The 17970-nt window shown below is 37.9% G+C and overlaps 2 protein-coding genes across 4 annotated transcripts; both read left to right on the forward strand.

Moving 5' to 3' along the window:
* Positions 1-21: 21 nt before the first annotated feature.
* Positions 22-4624, forward strand: LOC103457925 (ribonuclease inhibitor-like). The gene is made up of 7 exons (XM_017309645.1): positions 22-568; positions 646-819; positions 1814-1987; positions 2214-2387; positions 3135-3308; positions 3556-3602; positions 3723-4624. Exons 1-7 carry the CDS (start codon positions 75-77, stop codon positions 4265-4267), a joined length of 1782 nt encoding a protein of 593 aa, XP_017165134.1. The 5' UTR covers positions 22-74; the 3' UTR covers positions 4268-4624.
* Positions 4625-5039: 415 nt separating this feature from the next.
* LOC103457741 (protein NLRC3-like) lies at positions 5040-16618 on the forward strand. Of its 3 annotated transcripts, XM_017309597.1 has the most exons (12): positions 5050-5133; positions 5217-5563; positions 7533-7610; positions 7682-7792; positions 8760-8837; positions 9861-9939; positions 10046-10253; positions 11174-12959; positions 13069-13242; positions 14337-14504; positions 14645-14691; positions 14779-16618. In XM_017309597.1, the coding sequence occupies exons 3-12, from the start codon at positions 7564-7566 to the stop codon at positions 15309-15311; spliced, it is 3231 nt and encodes a 1076-aa protein (XP_017165086.1). In that variant the 5' UTR covers positions 5050-5133; positions 5217-5563; positions 7533-7563; the 3' UTR covers positions 15312-16618. The 3 variants fall into 3 exon arrangements, with proteins under 3 accessions (XP_008396341.1, XP_017165086.1, XP_008396349.1); XM_008398119.2 differs by lacking the exon at positions 5217-5563 and having other exon boundaries at positions 5040-5133; XM_008398127.2 differs by having other exon boundaries at positions 5062-5563.
* The last annotated feature ends 1352 nt before the right edge of the window (positions 16619-17970 follow it).

Genomic DNA, 17970 nt, shown 5'->3' on the forward strand with positions numbered 1-17970 from the left:
TCCATCTGAGTGTTCAGGAGTTTCTGGCTGCTCTTCATGTTCATCTGACCTTTACTGAACATTGTGTGAACCTGATGGACAACACCTTTGTGGAAGRCAAAGAGCCTGATCTAAATGTTCTTTACCAGAGTGCTGTGGAAAAGGCCTTASGCAGTCCGAATGGACACTTGGATCTCTTCCTCCGCTTCCTTCTGGGTCTTTCTCTCCAGACCAACCAATCTCTCCTTATAGGCCTGCTTAAATGGACCACAGATTTGAGCAGGCCTATGCACTCAGACCAGTGCGTAAAGAAATACACTGAAAAATCTCTATGCTTCGAGAAAATGTTGTGTCTGTTCCACTGTCTGAATGAAACTAAATATAGTTCAGTGGTGGAGGAGATCCAGCAGTACYTGACTTCAGGACGCCTCAGAACGCATGACTTGTCTGCTGCTGAGTGGTCAGATCTGGTYTCCATCATTCTGTCTTCAGAAAGTAATYTGGATGTCTTTGAACTCAAGAATTATGGTGATTCAGAGAACATTCTTCTGATGCTGCTGCCAGTGGTCAAGGTCTCCATTAAAGCTCTGTGAGTATAGAACAATACAGATGTTTCTCATTTCTAATTTCCTGCACATTTATTGTATTAATTTGTGATTTATACAGACTGGGAGGTTGTGRGCTCTCTAGGAGAACATGTGAGGCCTTGTGCTCCATTCTCAGCACCCCAATATGTAGCATAATGGAGCTAGATTTAAGTAACAACAATCTGGAGGACTCTGGACTAAATCTGCTGCTGCCTGGAGTGAAAAATCTTGATTGTAAACTGGAAATTCTGAGGTTAGTTTACATCTAATTAAAGGGTTATTGGGTGTGCAGAGTAGCCAAAAATTATAGTCCAGTAAGAGTCGCACTACTTCAACATATTGTTACTCAAGTGAAACCAAAATGTAGCTGTCCAATAAATTACTCAAATGTAGTAAAGCATTTGGTTAAAAGTCTATAAGTAASTGATCAAATTATCAATCATTTAATATTTAAAGATTACATCATCAGATGGTCCAAAATATAAATTAAATGGAAATGTTGGGATTTTAAGGCTGTAAGTGCAATAATTTATATAAGTAACAAAAAATAACAAAATCAGGCAAAACATATTTTTCCAAGTCAGTTTCATTTAAAAAAACAACTAACTAATWAAACTTTAACAAAAACTGCAGGTGTGTGTCTATGATTGGTGATTTTTTTTGGTTAAAACAACTGTAGTAAGAGCAGAGATACTTCATAATAAAATTACTGAAGTAAGAGCAAAACATACTGCATAGTAAAAATACTTCTGGAAGTAGATAAAAAAATGGAGTAAATGTTAGTAGCTACTACCTGGCTATTATGGGCACACGTTCACTAATGTGCTCATAGTCGAGCTAATTTTCTGTTTTGCATTTTTTGGTAACTTTAAGACGTTTAGTACACTTATCTTCCCCTAAAATAAGTTTTGTAAAAATTCTACTGTGCTAGTTTTTTTTTTTTTTTTGCTTGTTTTATAACTTTTCAGTTTATGATCTTACAAAGAAGTTTAAGCAAAGCTAAAGGGCGACAGTGATTAGCTCAACCCTTGCTTACATAATTTTCAAAAGCATTAACATTTTTTCTACACTGTTTTAGTGGCTTTTTCCGTAGATGTTATATGCCAAGTTTCACTTTGCTTATGTCGCTTTTTCTTTTTCTTTTTTTCTCCATTTCTGCTCTGTGGACTTAWTCCTGGTTTTGCCATGGTGCATCATGCATTCACTCACCATGGCCTGACATGTCATCTTTCTTGCTGTGTCGTCAGATTGAGTCGCTGCAACTTGTCCGATAAAAGCTGTGACAGATTGTCGTCACTTTTCTGCTCCCGGCCTTGTAGTCTGAGAGAGCTGGACCTGAGCAGCAACAGCCTGCAGGATGCAGGAGTGAAGCCGCTGTGTGCTGGGCTGCAGAGTTCACACTGCAAACTGGAAACGCTCAGGTACTGAAAAGTAACATCAATATTAGACAGGGAATGGAAAGAATAAAAGATTAATGATAATAAAATAAACAAAACTTGAATTAAAAAACAATTCAAAAGCACAGTTTAGTAATTATAGTTTTTTTAGGCAATCTGAGGAAAATAGTTTACTTCAGTACTGCAGCTTGGAATGTGTTCATCAGAAATAGATTATTGTTCACATGTTTTTTGTTTTTTATTTTTATAGACTTAGTCTGTGTGACCTGTCAGACAGAAGCTGCCAATCCATCTGCTCCATCCTGTCTTCTCACACTTCACTTTTGAGAGWSCTGGACCTGAGCAACAATGACCTCCAGGACTCTGGAGTGCAGCTTCTGTGTGAGGGACTGGAGAGTCCAAACTGCAAGCTTGAGTCGCTCAGGTAGGTTCAGTCAAAGTTCTTTAGTGTTTTCAGCTCAGTCTCTGAGTTACACTCTTGACTGGATCAATAAGCAGAAAATACAAATAAATTGTGTCCTGTTGCTATTGTCTGTTTTTATAAAGAAACAACTGAACCAAAGGGGGAAGTTGTTAGCTCTGTCGCAATTACAAGTTTTACTGGATGATAAATTCTCCCAGAAGTTATTGTGATAAATAATATTTTTGTTTTGAGACCATTACCAGTTATATAATGGTTATGGCAAAATAACGCAAGAACACATTCTCCGATATAAATAAACTTTAAATTCTAATGAACATTTAACACTGTAACTGTAAATACATTTAAAATGTTTAAATTTTGAAGAACTAATGAGCATGAATGTTAAAGACAATGTTCATGTTAAAATTACTTGGAAATCACAAAGACATTAATGCAACTGATCATTAGTTGATCTAATAATAGCCTTAATAAGTTAAGGAAATCATACTTTTTTTTGCATTGTAGCATTTTATTCAGAGAAACAGTTCCAATATTCCACTATGATAGCAGAGTATAGAAATAAAAGAATGATGTGGGAGATTAKCAGTGCTACTTAAGAAAACTTACCTACTTAGCTATTCTGGTATATGTTTTCAATCATTCAGTTTAAGATAATAAAAACAATATTTTCCCTCAGAAAACTTGTTAAATTTGATCAAATGAAGCTAAAATTAGCTTTATTTTAGCTTTCTTGTTGTCCATTTGCAGCTTGTCAGGCTGCATGATCACAGAGGAAGGCTGTGCTTCCCTGGCTTCAACTCTGAGCTCCAAGCCTTCAGCGCTGAAGCAGCTGGACCTGAGTTACAATCATCCAGGAGAATCAGGACTTAAACTGCTGTCAGCAGGTCTGGATGACCCAAACTGGGGACTGGAGACTCTCAGGTATGCAGACACATCCGTTTTTAGCAGAAAGAGAGGGGATAAATCTTTACAGTTTGTTACTTGAAGAGTCAGAACCTTACCTTTACCTTTTGACGGGAAGACAGCTTGTTAAAACAATCCCTGGACGAATGTAAAAGCTCTTCATATGTCAGTGCAACCCAGGCGCCATTCTACACCAAAGACCTCGTTTTTAATTTGTRAAAACTCTGTTTGAACAAAGTTGTCTAAATCTGACTCCTCCATTCAGTACGGAGCCTGATGGAGTCCGATGGTTGACCCCAGGTCTGAGGAAGTGTAAGTGTTTTTCATCTGATTCATGACAACAAAGCGGCTTTAAGCTGTCACATCATCATCAACAACAACATGTCAATAAATGATCAATAACTGCAGCTGGAWTGTGTTTATCTCCATCAGATTCCTGTCAACTCACCATCGACAGAAACACAGTGAGCAGAAACCTGAAGCTTTCTGAAGAYAACAGGAAGGTGACGCGTGTGGAAGAGGAAACATTTCCTGACTATGAGGAGCCTTATCAGCTGCTCTGTAGTAATGGTCTTACTGGCCGTTGTTACTGGGAAGTCGAGTGGACAGGCGAGATTGACGTGTCAGTAAACAGAGAAAGGGAAGGGGAAGAGGAAGACAAGGACAGGAACTCTCCACTGGAATCGATGGATCTCAGCTGGAGTTTGGGATGTTCTGATAATATTGGTTACTCAATTTGGAAAGATAATAGCAAACTATCTACTGTAGATTTCTCCAACCATCCTGTTTCTCCAAAAATAGCAATGTACTTGGACTGTCAGGCTGGAACTCTGTCCTTTTTCACTGTTRATGCAGAATCCCTGAGCCACATCCACACATTCAACACAACGATTGCAGAATCTCTTTATGTTGGTTTTAAATTCTTTTTCACCAATAGCTCTGTATCGTCTGTAAGAACCACTGGCCCTCTTTGCTAGAGAAGCATTTAAACCAAATACCAAGAACTTTTGGAAGTTCGTTTGGAAGATAAATGCCATATTTGTTGTTTCACAGGTACAACACCATGGTCCAGTCATTCTCAAATTCATTTTCATAATCAATGAACTGTTTCTCAACTTTAAAAGCATGGATGTAAGTGTGTCTGTAGAATCTATACAATGTATCATATTGGAAATRTTCTGCTACAATCTTTTCTCAAAATACTTCATATTGCAAAAATATATCAAGTAACTCCAAATATCAAAGTTTAAAATTCTTTTGTCTTATTACAGACAGTTAATGTTGAAGTACAAACAATATTTATAGGTGTTTAGATTCTGTCTCAAACATTGAAATGTTTTTTTWARKWAWKRRGKYMWWMMWWRRWKRMYTKKKKWWYYTTTTTTKSWWTWAARWYYTYMAAAWWAMSGSMMYWAWWAAARAATKTTACTGCACAAAGGTAGCACAAACATTTGACACCAATTTTGTTTMATTTGAATAATGGGGTGAGGAGTGCCTGATTGACTTTTTGACCTTTAAACTTTCATTTTGTTGGTTTATTTAAGTATCTATTTATTCACATTTATTATCTTTAAAATGATCACAGCACAAACAAAAAGCTTTGCTGCACAAACGTTTGATACCATATTAGATTTGAGGAAGACTAAGGTGGAGGGGCAGCAAACTTTGTCAAATCAAGATAGGAATAAAAGAAAGTTTCCCCTTCCAGTCCAGGGTGACACGGCTGACTCCTCAATGCTGCCCCTTTAAGTTTGCACTACGCCATATTTTCCTGCAGGTTTACTTTCACTTTTACCCTCGGAACGGCGCCGCTGATTTTCTACCTTCAAGCCTCTATCTGAAGGTAACATAACCAGTTTTAATGCTTTACTTGTTCAAATCAGTTGTGAAGAGTTCAGCTCCCGCATTAACAGGTGATCTCTGCAGACATCACTGTAACGGSCTGCCRGAAACGGGGAGCTCGATAATAAGAAGGGACTGTTACTCCTGTCCGCCATGATGGTTGAGCAGAGTTAGAGTTCAGCGCCAGAGTTACTTGCTGGTCAGCAGATGAAAAGAGAGACATTGTTCTTCGTGTGGAGCTTCTCCAAGCAGGTGTTACAGATTTTTCTGTAATACCTGTCCAGCCTCCGGAGGACCGGAGAGGAGCCGCTGTTCTCCCCGCTGTCTGACGCACTTAAACCGGACAGAGTTCTAACGGACAGCCGCTGGAGAGCAGCTCTGACTCTCCGGYTCTTTTTATTTATGCTACAAGTTATTAATGACGGCTGAAGGTGAGAAGCTGCTGGAGATTTTTTTCTATTATTATGAGACAACCTGTAAACTYTAATAAACACGCKGTAAAAAAGGCGCAGCTGCGTCAATCCGCAAACAGGAAAAACGTCATATATACCGTATTTGAAAAGTCMTGATACATTTATTCTCTAAAGGGAATRAAGAGTGTTTTTAAAATGATAAAAAGAAGGGAAAATAACATCTATAGAGKGCGACAGAAAGCCAATTAATCTAGCTAATCAATAAGGTTCTTATTAAATTAATTATTCTGCTGCTCAACTTTATTCTTCAGTGACTCCATGTTTTATAAACTGTACSGTTTATACAACRTTGTTATGTCTCTATGACTTTTTCTGGAAMATTTTTGAAACAAACGTAAATTTATTTATAAAGCACATTAAAAGCAACTATTAACTGCACCAWRGTGCTTTGCAGTGTTTTTATTTCTAATGTTTGGAAATGTTGGTGTTCAAGAAYAATCTTRACGTTACAGAAAATAAGCACAAAAGTAATAACAAAACGTTTTGTCAGTACAATAAGAAAAAAGAGAATGCCTGAAATAATTAAATTTCACAGATTTATTCCACCTTAAAATGTCTAAAATCACACACGTRTGTCAGATCAACGTACAGGCGCCCCCTGGTGGCAGCAAGGTGCTGCAGCTCTGTTGGTTCTGATTGGTTATTTTCTTCATAATTTCTCTGGTTGAATCGATKCTGATTGGATAATTGTTTCCTGCTGATATGACGGTTCATGTCGGCCCACTCAGAAAGAGGCTGAACAAGTTTAACTCAAGTGAAACGTGAACAAGAAGGCGACCTTTGGTCTCTAATAAAAACATAAAAGTCCTGCTGAAGTTTCCTAGAGAGAAGAAGTTCTGGAAATATGGGCCTAAAACGGAATCATCTGGAATAATGTTTATTATAACCCAGATCCAGCTCTATGGAAACAGAACCCCATCCTAACCGAAGCATGGAGGTGGAAGTGTCATGGTTTGGGAACGTTCTGCTACAGCAGACCCTGTTCAGCTCAGAATTAGAGATTCCTATCATGCATCAGGAAAATTTGAAACCATCTGTGACTAAACTGAAGCTGAATAAAAACATGACGATGACCCAAAGTGCACCAGGAAATCCACAGAGGAGTGGCTGAGCCATAAAAGGCCTAGTCAAAGTCCACTGATATGCTGTGGGGTATCTGGAGGGTATCTGAACCATTCTTCAGTCAGGGAACAGTTTGTATTTCAGTTTCTCCTGCAATGATTAAAACGATGAAGAGATAATCCTGTTGCAATAAGCAATAAATTAGTTAATCAAATGATACATTAAAACAAACTCAGTTTCCAGTTGAGTGATTTATTGTTTTTTCTTTCTCTTTCTATTAAAACAAAAACAGGATGATAAAAGTATTAAGTGTGGTGTTTTAGTCTAAACTAGCCATTTTTAAGTATTCATTTTATTTGTTTGTTTTTGATGATTTGTTTATTTATTTGCAACATATAAAATATCTTCCAGTTCCAGTGTTAAATGTTCATTAGAATTTAAAGTTTATTGATCTTGGAGAACATGCTCTCACTGCAAAACACATCAAGTATTTTTGGTTAGTTTGTAGTGAAAATATGTTACTTAAAGGTAACTTTTGCAGTAAATATGAGCTTAATATTGACTAAAAAGTACTTATTGCATTCATTTCTGCTCCCATATTATCAGTGAAATAATCTACCAGAATAATTACTTTTTTAAGGATATTAAGGATTTATTGATTTAAAACGAGCTCATATTTCTTGTAGAAAAGTTACTTGTAAATTAGTTTTGTCTTAATTCAAAAGTACTAAGATATTTGCATATATTTTTCACCTGACATCAGATGTAGCAGATGTAGAAAATTACTGCCAGTGAATCTGAATATTAACTTTAATTTTGTTTATGTGTAGCTGTCAGGTTTAATCAGTGTGTGCTGATGTTTCAGATGAAGGTAGACGGAGTGTGAGCTGAGCAGGATGGATCAGGTTGAGGACGGAGAGGACGCAGTCCGTCCCTCTAAGAGGTGAGGTCACCGTCTGAGTCTTCTCCATGTCAGAGCTCAGCACTCTCATCACAAACCATTTTTATTCCCAGGAAACAACCAGAACCAGAGACTGGATCTGGACCGAGCTGCGAGTCCCTGTGCAGTGACATGTCAAAGGGTCGGCTCATTAATTTTAAACAGAACCAGCCTCCTAGAAAGAGGTGAGCTGTCTCTAGATGTTAGGACAGTCAAATGTGATCAAGTTTAAAACCATTAAAGTAAAAAGCTCTTTTTAGAAAAATGTTTAATCATCTGATGTTTTACCTGAAGTGGTAAAAGCTGAGCAAGAAGAACTTTCCTGACAACAGGAAGTAGGCTAACAGAACCCAAAAAGCAAGCTTTAAAGAAATTCTATCAGGATGTCTGCATCCTTAAAAAATCTTAAATCAATGTATATAAAATATGAACTTAACGTTTTATAACAATATTTTATGGTATTATTTTTCTTTTAGATGACAGTATGGCTGCAACTGTGTGTCACAGCAATTATAGCCCCACAAGCACAAATAGCCTTAAAATGTCCTAAATTCATTAAAAATATAATTTGGCCTTAAATATGTTAATCACGGGAATTAAATTCTGTCATGGCAGGACTATTTAATTTCATATTTTCTATGTTTATTATTTTATTCTCATGGGGTTTTACTGTCAGAAAGTAGCACACAGACATCTTCATTGTGTTTGGTGACTTGAGGTGCTTGTTGCTACTGCTAGTTAGCTGCTAATAACCCCTTGTTAGCTAGGTTTTTTTTGTTTACATCTATCATTGTATCACCAACCTATGTGCTACATGCATTCTGTGAAAAAAAAAACTTGGCAAGACGAAATGGAACAAGAACATAATTCCAAGAGTTAAGCATGGTGTTGGTAGTATGATGGTCTGGAATGCTTTACAGCTGGAGGAACCATGAGTCTCTCCAGCAGGAAATTCTGAAGGTGACCTGATGGAGAACACCACCATATGATTGGCTTAGAAAGACAAACAAAATGAAGGCTATGAAGTGGCCTAGTCAAAGTTGAAACATTTCTGTGAAGCAAAGAGGGATCATTTTTAATGCTAAATCTTACTGATTCATCTGGCAAACATCTCCTGCTGTCCTCACAACATCAAGCCACATGTTTTCACAGGAAGCAACCTGGACCAGAACCAGAACCTGGATCCCTACACAGTGACTCATCAAAGGGTCGGCTCATTGATTTTAAGGGGTGAGTTGTTTCTAATCATCTAAGGTTGTTTTATTTTAATTCAGGAGAATATCAAACCATAAAGGATTTGAACATGTCGAAGTTTCAACTTTTAGAAGAGCATTTTATTTCTACCACAAAAGTTTTACAGTTTCAGAATAACATTGATCATAAAAGCCATGCTTGGTTACCCTTCTATGGATAGTTCTTGTTTTTTTATTCCCAGTATCCGCAGCGTCTCCTCACAGCAGTTAGGGATATTTCAGCATTCTGTGATAAATGTAGCTTTTGTTTTTATATTCTAATAGTTGTTTAGTAAAGTTGCTGGACCTGATCAGAAATTTCCTAAATGTTCTTTGTTATATGCCTCATATTTTTCATTGAAAATTATGTTTATTATGTTAATTATGTTAAAGCAGTGAAATCGAGAGAAATTTTAAGTTATGGGAAAAATGGATAAGTACAGTGGATCATGCAGGGTATTTCTCAGCTTTAGATAATTTGTAAAAATCTATTCTGGTTCTTCTATTCCATTTTCTTTTGAAATATTACTGATCTAAGTTTGTCCAAATAAAACAGAAAACTCATCTTTAGCATTTTGTTTTTAATATGTTGATCATGTAGATAGTAAGACTCCCTCACATATGTTTTCTGCTCAAATTTTTAAAAATGTGGTAAAAAAAAAGCAAACAAAAAAAACTGCCAGATAAATTGACTACGTCTGGAAAAGTTGGAAATTTGAAATGCAGAATTTGTCCATAAAGCATAAAGTAAAATATCGAGATGAGATTATTCAGTTATGTGAGTTAAAGACAGTTTTACTGGGAGCTACCAAGTATAACCAGTCAGCTGCAGCTGGACAGATATAGGAATTGGAGGGAAGCTTTAACTAGGACAACCTTAACCAGAGCTGAGATAAAGATAAGATAAGATAAACATTCAGTAAATATTCTTCCATACAGAAAGTAAAGTATGTAATTAATCATAGTTTGTATCATTTTAGAAAAACACAATATCTGCTAATTGTTCCTGGTTCCTCCACAGAGTGGACCAGCAGAGCTCAGAGGTTCCCACTGGTCCGACTGCCCCTGGGCTTCAAACCCCGCTGGACTCCACATTTATGGTCTGTACTTTGGTTATGTTCAGTCTTTGTAGACCAGAGAACCTTCAGTCTGCCCATCTGATGTTCTGATCCAGTCTAATGTGCTTCATCTTGTGTTGCTTTTCAGGAGGTGGAACAATACATGTTCACTTTTATGAAGGAACAGTTAAACAAGTTTAAAACATATCTGAGCCCATTTGGTTCAGAGTGTTTAGAGAGTCAGATGGAGGGTGAGGATGAGGAGCACAGGAAGAACAGAGAGCACTTACTTCACATGACTGTGAGCATCCTGAGGAAGTTGAATCAGGAGGAGCTGGCTACACGCCTGCTCAACAGTAAGTGATCATTTCACTCTGAACAATCATTTCTATCCAATGCGTGCATCATGAATCTAACAATACGGCTTTAACTTTAATCCTTAGCTTCTTCAACATGTACAGTGGTGTTGATCTTCTTAGATGGGTTTCTGTCTGGGAACAGTAAATAATTATTAGGTTTAAACATCTGAATGATTTTCAACATGATTGCTATGGAGAGATAATTGTATGTAATTATAAAGCTGAAAGAATTGGTGATGCATATCTATTTCTTTATCTCTATAAGGTTTATTAAAACTTCACCATATTTCCAGTTGCAACTATTTCACAATATTGTAACCACTCCAAAAGCTTTTAAGCTGCTTGATATCCATCCATCAGCTATCCATATATTAATGATATTAATATATCATTAATATTAATGATATTAATATATCATTAATATATGATATTAATATATCATTAATATATTAATATCATATCATTAATATCCTCATTAATGATATTTTAAAACAAAAATACTTCTTTCATACAACTCAGTTACACTACTATAAAGTTCTTGTCTACTATCAGACTGGTTGTGTTGCAAACTGGCCAAGAATGAACGAGAACAAAATTAATGATTTTAATAGTTTTACCTCTTACCTACTCTGACCAAGAGCTGACTGACTGATTGAAGCTGATTGAAGACAATGAGTAGCTGGTTGATTAGAAACTGGGTGCAGTTGTGAGGAAAAGCAAGTAAGCAATCTAATTACACAGAAATGAATGAATCCTGAAACCTAACCACCCAGAATCAAGACAGTACACAAATATCTTTGCCTTGGCTATTTTCTGTTGAACCAAAGAGTTGACAGAAGTGTGTTGAGTGATATTATTACACGCACGAGAGAAGAGTTACTAGTGATTTTAACTGCTCCTTTTTATTGTTATTTTAGGTTCTCCTGTCACCTGCCAAAGTAATCTTAAAGCAAAGATGAAGAAAACATTTCAGCAGATCTTTGAAGGGGTTCCTAAAGCTGGAAAATCGATGCATTTGAGTCAGATCTACACAGAGCTCCACATCACAGAGGGAGGGACTGGAGAGGTCAATGATGAACACGAGGTCAGACAGATTGAAACAGCATCCAGGAAACCATACAGACCAGAAATGGCTATAAAACTAGAAGACCTCTTTAAGGCCGCACCAGGCAGCGATTGGCCAATCAGAACAGTAATGACCATGGGAGTAGCTGGCATTGGGAAAACACTGTTAACACAGAAGTTCACTCTGGACTGGGCTGAAAGCAAAACCAACCAGAACATCCAGTTCATATTTCCATTCACCTTCAGAGAGCTGAATGTSCTGAAAGAGAAAAAGTTCAGCTTGGTGGAACTGATTCATCACTTCTTTACTGAAACCAAAGGAATCAGCAGCTTTGAACAGTTCCAGGTTCTGTTCATCTTTGATGGCTTGGATGAGAGTCGACTTAGTCTGGACTTCAACAACAAGGAGATCCTGACTGATGCTACAGAGTCCAGCTCAGTGGATGTTYTGCTGACAAACCTCATCAGGGGGRAACTGCTTCCCTCTGCTCTCCTCTGGATAACCACACGACCTGCAGCAGCCAATCAGATCCCTCCTCAGTGTGTTGGCATGGTGACAGAGATTAGAGGGTTCACCAACTCACAGAAGGAGGAGTACTTCAAGAAGAGATTCAAAGATGAGGAGCAGGCCAACAGAATCATCTCCCACATCAAGACATCACGAAGCCTCCACATCATGTGCCGCATCCCAGTTTTCTGCTGGATCACTGCTACAGTTCTGGAGGATATGTTGGAAACCACAGAAGGAGGAAAACTGCCTAAGACCCTGACTGAGATGTATATCCACTTCCTGGTGGTTCAGACCAAAGTGAAGAAGGTCAAGTATGATGGAGGATCTGGAACAGATCCACTCTGGAGTCCAGACAACAAGAAGATGATTGAGTCTCTGGGAAAACTGGCTTTTGATCAGCTGCAGAAAGGAAATGTGATATTCTATGGATCTGATCTTAAATATTGTGACATCGATCTCAGAGCAGCCTCAGTGTACTCAGGAGTGTTCACACAGATCTTTAGAGAGGAGAGAGGGCTGTACCAGGACAAGGTGTTCTGCTTCGTCCATCTGAGTGTTCAGGAGTTTCTGGCTGCTCTTCATGTTCATCTGACTTTCATCAACTCTGGTGTCAATCTTCTTGAAGAAAATCAGACATTTCTCCAAAAATCTAAAAGAAAACATGAAAAACATCAGTTCTTCCAGAGTGCAGTAGACATGGCCTTAAAAAGTCCCAATGGCCACCTGGACTTGTTCCTCCGCTTCTTCCTGGGTCTTTCTCTCCAGACTAATCAGACTCTCTTGAAGGACCTGTTGACACAAGAAGAGCCCAGCACAGAAACTACTGACGAAGCAGTCAAATACATAAAGAGGAAGATGAGTGAGAAGTTTGCTGCTGACAAAATCATCAATCTTTTCGACTGCCTAAGTGAAATGAATGATCTTGCCCTTGTAGAAGAAGTCCAAGAGTCTCTGAGTTCAGGAAGTCTCTCCACTGATAAGCTGTCTTCTGCCCAGTGGTCAGCTCTGGTCTTCATCTTGTTGTCGTCAGAAAAAGATCTGGATTTGTTTGACTTGAAGAAATTCATCAATTCAGATGAGGACTTTGCAAGGTTGCTACCAGTTCTCGAAGTGTCCAACAAAGCCCTGTGAGTATGAGACACTTTGTATTTATCCAGTAACAATAAACTGCTGAGTTGCATTTGGTGGAGAAGGTCAGGTGTTGAGAGTTTCTTCTCCTGCTGTGTGTTTTCTCAGATTAAGTGTCTGTAACCTTTCGCCAAGCACATGTGCGACCCTTTCCACAGTTCTAAGTTCTCAGTCTTCTCATTTGAGAGAGTTGGACTTGAGTAACAATGACCTGATGGATACGGGAGTAACGCTTTTATGTGGAGGACTCGGAAGTGAACAATGCACTCTAACGACTCTAAGGTAACCTTTCCTTGAACCAGTACATTTTTCCTTATGTATTTGTGTTAGTCTCTCAAAGTACAATTTTGAGGAGATCATATCTACTTGCACATGAAAGGGAACACATACAATTTAGTTGCAGGTTATTATTGAATAAGGTAATTTACATTTAAAAATTGGGAATTCCTTTGTGCTCTGAAGGACTTCACTGTCCATGTGGGTTTTTGTGTAGGTATGATCTGCAGGAATGGTTTTTCTGGTCTAAATCTTAGTGGTATTTTGTTTTTCAATTTGTTTGAGATGGTTTGTTCATAATAGGAAATATAATATAAAAGGGACAGAAAATTCAAACAGCACATGTTCAAGATCCAAAATGTAGATGTGGCTGTCAGGCAATATGCCCAGAAATTCATTGTTGCCAGTTGCAGCAACAGCTAAATAATCTGGAGGATGTCTGGAGACTCCTGGTGTACCAGATTGGTACCAAGTGGGCAGGAGGACTGTGCCTTACGTAGCTGCATTAGCAACATTTTGCATCTGGTTTTGAAAGGAAGCCTCAACCAAAAAGCAGATTTGGAAAGTACATGGTGACTTTCAGGGTGATCATGAAGAATATACTAGGTATTTATTTCTCCAGTTCACGCAGGCTTTAGAAACCTGGATAAGACTTATGAACATGTCTTTTGCAGCATTTTTTAGGGACTAGGGTGGCTTTGATTACTTATCTGGTCTGTCTGTAACTAAAACAAGAGCTGTGTCTTTACTTTTGGCACAACATTTAACTTGCTTCTTGTTCATGTTGGCTCCACCAGGGCTATCTTGTGATATTCATAGTTCAATTATCGGAATCTAGTCATGAGAAGGAAGATGTTTAGCTTTGTAACCTCGACCTGAAGATGTTATTCTGTTGTCATCTTCAAACTATGATTTTAATGTTTCACAAAAGTGGCCATGTGTCCACAGCATGATTATGGTAGACTGGGCTCCTTTGCCCCTTTTGGCTCTCCTGGCATTCCAGAATGAGATGTCTATGCTTTTGATTGAATTGTCTGGTTTTAGATAATTAAAAGCAAATCCTACAAGAATATGTTTAATGGCTCATTGCGTATCTGCAGGCTGTCAGGCTGTCTGATCACAGAGGAAGGCTGTGCTTCTCTGGCCTCAGCTCTGCGCTCCAACCCCTGCCATCTGAATGAGTTGGACTTGAGCTACAACCATCCAGGAGAGGAAGGGGTGAATAAGCTGACTGCACTGGATTCTTTCTGGAAACCGGAAAAACTGAGGTATGGTAAAGTTAACTGCAGCAATACCGATAGCTGGTTAAGGAGAGAAAGCTGCACTCACTTTACCAGCTGCTTGAGAAACATGTAATGTCCATGTTTGCTGCTGAAAGATACTGATGGTGTAACCCTCTTCTGTTCAGGGTGGAGCCTGCTGGTGCCAAGTGGTTGACACCAGGTCTGAAGAAGTGTAAGTGTGTTTTTATTTGATTCATGCCATCTTCAAGGTGTCAATAAATGATGACCAATAACTGTATCTGCAATGTGTTTGTATCAGATTCCTGTCAACTCACCATCGACACAAACACAGTGAACAGAAAGCTCCAGCTGTCTGAAGACAACAGGAAGGTTACTGGTGTGGATGAGGTCCAGTCTTACCCTGACCATGAAGAGAGATTTGATTACTGGCCCCAGGTTCTGTGCAAGGAAAGCCTTCCTGATCGCTGCTACTGGGAGGTTATTTGGAGTGGGAAGGTTGAGATCTCTGTGAGCTACAGTGGAGTCCAGCGTAAAGGAAGCAGTAATGACTGTGAGTTTGGATTCAACAACATGTCCTGGAGTCTGAGCTGCTCAGATGAGGGTCGTTATTCTGTCTGCCATGAGAACAAAAGGGAGTTTATCTCCTCCTGCTCATCTTCTGCTCCCTACCACAAAGTAGGAGTGTATGTGGACTACCCAGGTGGTACTCTGTCCTTCTACAGAGTTTCTTCTGAAATACCGATCCATCTCCATACCCTCAAGACAGAATTCACTCAACCCCTTTATCCTGGTTTTGGGTTCTGGACGGGATCTTCAGTCACTCTTTGTTAAGTAGAGTTTTGTCCTCATGGTGACAGAAAATCTCCAGATCAGTGGAGATTTTCTTTAATAAAACATTAAACATTTTATTATTTTCTTTAATAAAACATCTCCAGATCAACTCAACCAAATCATGTTTACACATGATTTGGTTGAGTTAAGAATGTAAAAAGAAATATTTTGCGTCATTCTAGATGAAACGGAAAAATGATGGTGAACAAATGGAAATTGTTTTCAGTCATCTTTGATGGAAAATTAACACTTATATTTAAATATTTATCATCATGTAAGTGGGGTGTGTTTGGGGCTTTATGGTGCATTCACACCATAAAGCGGACTAATTTCCTGATTAAAGCAGACTAATTTCCTGATTAGCCCGCTTTAATCAAACTCTGGTTCTTTTATAGAATCCAGTTTGTTTGCCGAGATATGAATGTGTAATCAAACTCTGAAGCAGACCAAAAAAGTGAAAGTGAACTCTGGTGCATTCAAATTCATATGTGAATGCCCAGTGGACCAGAGACTGCTCCAAAAGCAGGAAATGGACTGCAGTGCAGGGCGGTAAATACAACTAAAACAAATGCATTAGCCTAACACTAGCGGTAGAAATGTCATCGAGAAATCATACAACTCCTGAAATCTGACGCCACTCCGTTGTTTCCATTTGTGAGGAAGGAAGTTGTGATCAGTGTCTTCTTTGGAAGTTTCAGTGTATTTTCCTTCAGTAGTTCCTGGTGCAGCGCCACCACAGGCGAGGAGAGGAACAGATTTTTCAGTTTAGATTTAGTGTGAAAGTGAATCGGCGTCAGCTGAAAATGTAACAAATGTAAGTATGCTACAATGAAATGAGCTCAGTTTTTTTTATTGTGGTTTAAATTTGTTGTGGAGAAACTAAACAAACATTAAAAATGAAATGTGGTGAAATATGCTAATTTTGTTTTTATGCTGAAGTTGTGTTTTTCTATTTTAGTGGTAATCTGCCTTTCTGCTTTAATGAAACTGTTCCATGTGCTTGTATTTGTTTCTATACCACCAAATGCTACAATAACTCTAAAATAGTGAGTATTTATCAGCTGGAAACAAAGACGAGCCTGAGAAAGTCCACTGAGACTTTCTAAATACATTATTATACATGTGATTGTAAAGTTGTATCTACAACTAGAGCAGAATAAACACATTTTAATATTATCCAGCAAAAAATATATTTTTAAACGAAAACTATTTGAAAGTAAACTGTAGTTACTTTAACAAACATATTTATTGATATAGTAATTTTAACTGCATTTCACAGATGAAATAAAGAATTTCTCACAAACCTACCAGAGTCGTCAGATTCTTGAGATATTCTTATATTTGAGAAGATTTTGGCAATAACTTCAGTTTCATGCATTCTTTTTAGCAAGAAAAGAATGTATGAAACTCATAACGGGAAATAGTGCAAAGCTGAAGAAACGGTAGCTTTTTCTTTATTTTCATGAAAATTTCTCATTCTTCCTCCCTGTTTATATTTCCAGCCTATTGTGCAGAATGTGATTTATTCACTGCTTCATAGATTTTCAGATTCCAGAAGAGCTTTTAACAGGCTGCAAACCTTTAAAGCTTCTGTCTGAAACTTACTGTCCAGACAAGTTACCTAACGTGCATGTTACTCATTAAAAAGCAGAACAACAACATTAACTGTATGTTGCACACTCGAACAAAATTGGTGTCGTGACATGCGGTGGTTGTAAATGTCCTTTACTTTCTTTTTTCTGAACATACAAACACGTTCATCGATCCGTGCGTTACACTCTTAACGGTTACATTTGCCATCTTTTTCTTCTTCTTCCTCTTCGAAACTTAGGACCCTTCTGACCCGAGGCTGCCCTAAGCGCCTGTTAGAAACTGATCACTGTCCAAACTTGTTTCACTCTCAGTCCGAATAGCTACCAACATACACGTGAATATTCCGCTAAACATGGACAATGAAACAGTGCTTTTTAATAAAACAAAACATTCATAAGAACAGATAATAGACTCATATTTTACTGGAAGAGGGGGGTTCCTTGATCCAAAGTCCTCAGCAACTGATCCCCCACATGTATGTAGTTTTAACTGCAGGCATTTTGCAAGAACATATTATAGATGTAGAGCTAAAGTTTAAGTGAATTATGAAAACATAATGCTGATGTCATCATTGTGAGGAAGCTGATTATTCATTCTTTAAAAAATTGAAATGAAAACAAAAGGGTGCAATAGAGGAAAAGTCAAGCATGAAAATCCACAACAAATATTCCAAATTTAATTTCTAAAGATATCAAGTTCTTCTTTACATTTTGCCTTCATTTAAACAGAAAACTGATTTTTGTATGCTAGTTCTTTGGGGAGATTTTGAAGATTATTGGCTTCAATGTTTGCTGAATTCATTCAGCTGCTCAGCAAATTTTCTGCATCTTTTTAAGGGAAAAGCACCAAACTGCCGTCAGCTTTAACCTGCAACCCGAGTTTTACTGTTCTTTACATTTTACTGTTCAGAGAAAACCTTCAACTCTTAGCTTCTGAAACATCATTTGATTTCTATCTCTCTAGATCTATGTTTGTATCCAGTTCAGCTAATATTTGATTCTTGCATGTAGGCCTGTTATAGAATGAATAAATTAATTTATTAGTCACTGAATAAACTCAGCTTTTC

The sequence above is a fragment of the Poecilia reticulata genome, linkage group LG2, assembly GCF_000633615.1.
Source record: "Poecilia reticulata strain Guanapo linkage group LG2, Guppy_female_1.0+MT, whole genome shotgun sequence".
Classification (NCBI taxonomy): Eukaryota; Metazoa; Chordata; class Actinopteri; order Cyprinodontiformes; family Poeciliidae; genus Poecilia; species Poecilia reticulata.